The sequence below is a fragment of the Morone saxatilis genome, unplaced genomic scaffold (assembly GCF_004916995.1).
Source record: "Morone saxatilis isolate NCDOM2014 unplaced genomic scaffold, NCSU_SB_2.0 Contig3, whole genome shotgun sequence".
NCBI classification, from domain to species: Eukaryota; Metazoa; Chordata; class Actinopteri; family Moronidae; genus Morone; species Morone saxatilis.
In genome coordinates this window covers 7,734,777-7,739,547 of record NW_023339873.1, presented here as the reverse complement: position 1 = coordinate 7,739,547, position 4,771 = coordinate 7,734,777, and the positions used below count along the sequence as shown (strand labels likewise).

General features: G+C 36.7%; 1 protein-coding gene across 1 annotated transcript in view; it reads left to right on the top strand.

Annotated features, from left to right (window-relative positions):
- Window positions 1-4,771, top strand: part of LOC118336720 (plastin-1-like) — a 9,968-nt gene continuing 5,197 nt past the window's right edge. The window contains exons 1-5 of the mRNA XM_035673399.1: window positions 1-187; window positions 1,362-1,452; window positions 3,080-3,240; window positions 3,326-3,455; window positions 4,618-4,750. Of these exons, the coding sequence (XP_035529292.1) occupies window positions 182-187; window positions 1,362-1,452; window positions 3,080-3,240; window positions 3,326-3,455; window positions 4,618-4,750 (521 nt within the window). The 5' untranslated portion in view covers window positions 1-181. The remainder of the gene's footprint in view (window positions 188-1,361; window positions 1,453-3,079; window positions 3,241-3,325; window positions 3,456-4,617; window positions 4,751-4,771) is intronic.

Here is a 4,771-nt window from a genome sequence, read left to right as displayed (position 1 = left end):
GTCGGCTCCTCCTAAGAGAGATAACCAGCTCTCCAACCTCTCCGGGATACAGCTTCCAGTCTGCGCCGGTCTGAAGCCTCGCAGAGTTCTGGAAGACTCGACTCCTGTAGCTAGTCCAGAAGGATCTGCACCGAGAGGCTTATAACCCAAGACAGGGCAAACAGGAAACACACAGACTCTTATGAAGGTACCCGTCTCTGTCTCGGTTCTGTGTTGTCTTTTCCTTTGTCGTCTCCTCAAGCAAAGAACCAAGGGGATACTTTTTACTTTTTGTAAAATGCTAAGACCTCTGGGTTTTTATGGGGAACCTAAGGTGTGTAAATGTGCCTCAGTCGGTGCAGAGTCAAGAAATGTCAGTGCTCTGCTGACAGTGAGAAGTCACAAGGCTACCTTGGACATATTCCAGTATATAACCTGACACTTCCTAATTGTTATTCTGCCTTTATGCCATCTCTTCCATCGAACTCAGCCTTTGTTATTTCTGTTTCTGTTTCTGATTCTCTACGTCTAAGTAAATGTATGTGTTTGCAGCATTAAATAGGTCATTCATCTGAGTAAAAGCACCAATGCAACTATTTAAAAATTCTCTCATGTAAAAGCCCTGCATTCAAAGTCCTCAAAAAGTATTCTTTGTGCAGTCAAATCTGCCCCCTGTGACTGATAAAGTATTATAAATCACATTATTAGATTGTTATTACTGATGCATCACTGTGTAAGCATCATTTTACTGTTGTAGCTGCTCGAGGTGGTTTCTATCAGGGTGCCTCCAAAGGTCACCAGATAAATCTGAGTGATTGTGAGACGGTTTATGAGGAAAGAAGAGTTCTGCGACACAAATTTGAGTTACTTTTTTAAGACTTTTCTCTAATCTTTCCTTTTTCTTTGCGAAGCCTTGGATAATTTTACCTCTTTGGTTTTACCTCTTTGGTAAAATTATCTGAGACATTTATAGGGGAAATGTCTTTTTGGTGCAACTGCTAACAACTAATAGACATCTGAAACATGACAAGGAGCACAAACTGCATGCACGCACTTTTTGTAGTTTTGAGTTTTGTCACAAAACAAAAGGGTTAGGGACCGCTGGTTTGTTTTTAATGTAAAATCTTATTCTGAAAAGTAAAGATCTCAGATAAATATAGTGCCCTAAAGAGTACACTATTCTCCCATGTAATGTATATCATATTATAAAATGGAACTACTCAAAAAAAGTACAAGTACCTCAACATTTTACTGAAGTACAGTACTTGAGTAAATGTATTTAGTAACTTTCCACCATGTTAAGTTGACATATTGCTCAATCTTGCAAAATCATCTTCTACTTTGTGTCCAGTATGATACGAATGTGTGTGTGCATGTTTCAGGTACACAACTCAGAAGCTACTATGGAGAACTATGTCACACAGATTTCCAGAGAGGACCTGGAAGATCTCAGAGAGGCCTTTAATAAAATTGGTCAGTTTCACACACACACACACACACACACACACACACCTAACCTGAACCTACAGTTGTATTGACAGGGAATTGTGACTTAAGTAGGAGTTTTACAGTTGACCATAAAGTATGACCCTTAGGTAAGAGATTTTTATTGCTCAGATTGTTGAGTGTTTGTATGTGCGTGTGAAGTATTTTTAAATGTAATAGGGGTGCGTTGCCAGATTTTATCAGTTTATCATCATAAATGTATGATTACAAAAAATGCTCATGATAGTGAGCAATATAAATAAGGCATATCGCCTTATTACTGTAAAATATACAAATACAGGGCACAAAAGATAAACCAAAATGTAAAGGTAAAGTGGGTGAGATAGGGCCTTTGTCCATGTTAAAAGCACGTTTTATGTTATTGGTCCCATAATGTAATTTCCCACAAAAGAACTGAACACTTATGGAATGTTATTTGGTACTAGTTATAGATAAAGGTGGAGATGGTGTTTGATTGGCACATTTCCAATTCACTTAATTGTGATTTTTTGCAAACATAACCAAGAGCTGCTATTCCCCTCTGATAGGTTAAGTGGTCCAGTGAGGCTGTAATATTATAGCTATATAAAAGCTGAAGTCCAAAATGTGTTTCTCATCTGTAGCAGTTATGAAGTAAATGTAATAACAGCCCGCAGGATTATATCAGCATAAAAGTTTATCATGTTGTGAGCATCAAACTCTGAAGCATGGCATAGTTTATCAGTGTGAGGATGGCAGAAAGGTCAACATGTTAATAAATAACATATAATAATAATTTTTTTATATTAGGACATAAAGTATTTCAGTATGTACAAACTGCTGGTTGTCATTCCTGTACAGTTTAAACATCATAGTATGTGTTTGTTTGCCACTGTCACAGTCTTAGCTTTAGCATGCCAAAGTACAGCTGAGGTTGACAGGAATACCATTAGTTTTCCAAGTATTTACTCATGAGCCAGAGTACATAGGATAATTTTAAAATTTGTAATCTGACCTGACGGTGGCGTGAGAGGAAAAAGTCAGAGGATGAACAAAGTTAAAATGCATCCTCTGGAGACCATGAATGCATGTTGTTGAGATATTTTTTCTGTCTAATTCTTGTGAAACAGTGGATACTTTGACCTCTTAAGGCCTGTAATTGAAAAATCCAGGCAACAACTGTTTTATTACTCATAACTTGTCTCCACACTAAGGCAAAAACATGTTGTCAAATTGTTTTTGCACAGCAGGTCAGCAGAACATTAAAGCATCTGAAATCTGTATGTAGGCAAGCATTTCAAGCAATTCAACATAGAGAGTTTAAAATAATAAATGAATAATGGATTCATATTTATTTGGGTTTAAATGTAGCAGTTCTTCTGAGTAAAATCTAACTAATTACTGATTGTAAACTCAACACAAAAATTAAACTCAAATATTAATCTTCTCACTATAATCAGTACCAAATGAAATAGCTATTTCCAGGAAACTATTAGGAAATTACATACCAGTAATAAACCATTTATCGTCTGTGTGCAATATTTACCAATAAATACTGGGCTCATCAGTTTTAGATTGATATTTGTAATGCAAATTGATTTACTATATCTGTGTGTGCGTTTCTCTGTGTGTTCAGACATTGATAACAGCGGCTTCGTGAGCGACTTTGAGCTCCAGGAGCTGTTCAGAGAGGCGAGTTTCTCTCTGCCGGGTTACAAGGTGCGAGAGATCATGAAGACCTTCCTCGCTGGAGACACCAACAAGGACGAGAAGATCAGCTTTGAGGAATTTGTTTCTGTGAGTTCTGACATGAGATTGAGATGATATCAACTTTCTCATACAACCCGACACACACGCAGTAACACAGCCTGTCCATGTTCAGATCTATCAAGAGCTGAAGAGTAAGGAGCTCTGTGAGACGTTTAGGAAAACCATCACAAGGAGAGATGGAATCCGCTCCTTCGGAGGAATGTCAAGGATCTCCAGTGAGGGAACGCAGCACTCCTACTCTGGTGCGAGAAAGCATGCAGTATATATGTGTGTGTGTGTGTGTGTTTTAGTAATAGTTTAATCCTTACTGCATCTGTGACTGACACTCATGTATGCATATGTATGATTAGCTCCAGTTTGTACCTCTCATGCATTGATATTACACTCAAGTCATTTAACTAAGTATCTATTTTCATGAAAAATAAATACTCGGTTATCTTGAAAACCCCAGAATACACTTTTCTGTTCTGTTCTGAAGGTGTTTCAAGAACATCAAAGACTCTGGGTCTGGACGAAATATAAATCAAAATATTCTGTCTTTTGCACCTTTTTTTCTTAATCTGAACAAAGATGGCAGCAGGTGTTTTTGTGCTCTGTGGCCTAATTGGGATTCCCGGGTTTATTGCCGCTGCAGATATTTTTTATTACACTTTATTGCATGCTGTAATTTGATAGCTGTTACCAAACATGGTTCCACTTTCAACTTGTGAAATGTGTTAAAAATCTGAGGTGAAGAGGAAGGAATATTTTTCATCCAGATGAAGAGGATGTTTTGAAACAGCTTTCAAAAGAGTGCAGTTTAAATACCTTCTTAGTTTGATATTTTATGTTGGTATATTTCTGAAAATCAAATGCTAGCTCTGTTGAATGTAATGGTAACACATGACAGGAACAAAGTGGGGCTAATTTATCAATAGATGAATGTTACACTATATGAAGAAATTTCCCTTTGCACAAATTGTACATATAAACATTTTCTTTATGGCGGTGCAAAACTTTACTTTAAGTCTCCCTAATTAGCATTCCTAGGCAGTAAACATTTAATAAACAGTTTATAACACACTATGATGTTGTTGCAAGATATACTATACTTTATTAATTTATTTGTTCACAACTGCAACTCCTGTAGATGATAAATGACTATAATAAAACATAATATAATAAAATATGTCATATATATCCTTTGAATAATTGCTGACAAATTCTGTTACATTACATTATACATTAATACACACTTAAAATGTTGCATACAATATATTGCTTTGAATATTAAACCAGAGAAGGAAATGTTTGTCATGCAAATGACGATAAATCGATTATCAAAATAGTTATTAATTACATTTTTGTTAATCCACTGATCGTTTCTGCTCTGACACATTCTAATATGCGTGTGTGTGTGTTTAGATGAGGAAAAGGTGGCATTTGTCAACTGGATCAACAAAGCCTTGGCAAAAGATCCAGACTGCCAACACCTGCTGCCCATGAACCCGGACGATGAAAGCCTCTTCACCTCTGTCCGTGATGGCATCCTGTTATGGTAACAAACACACACACACAC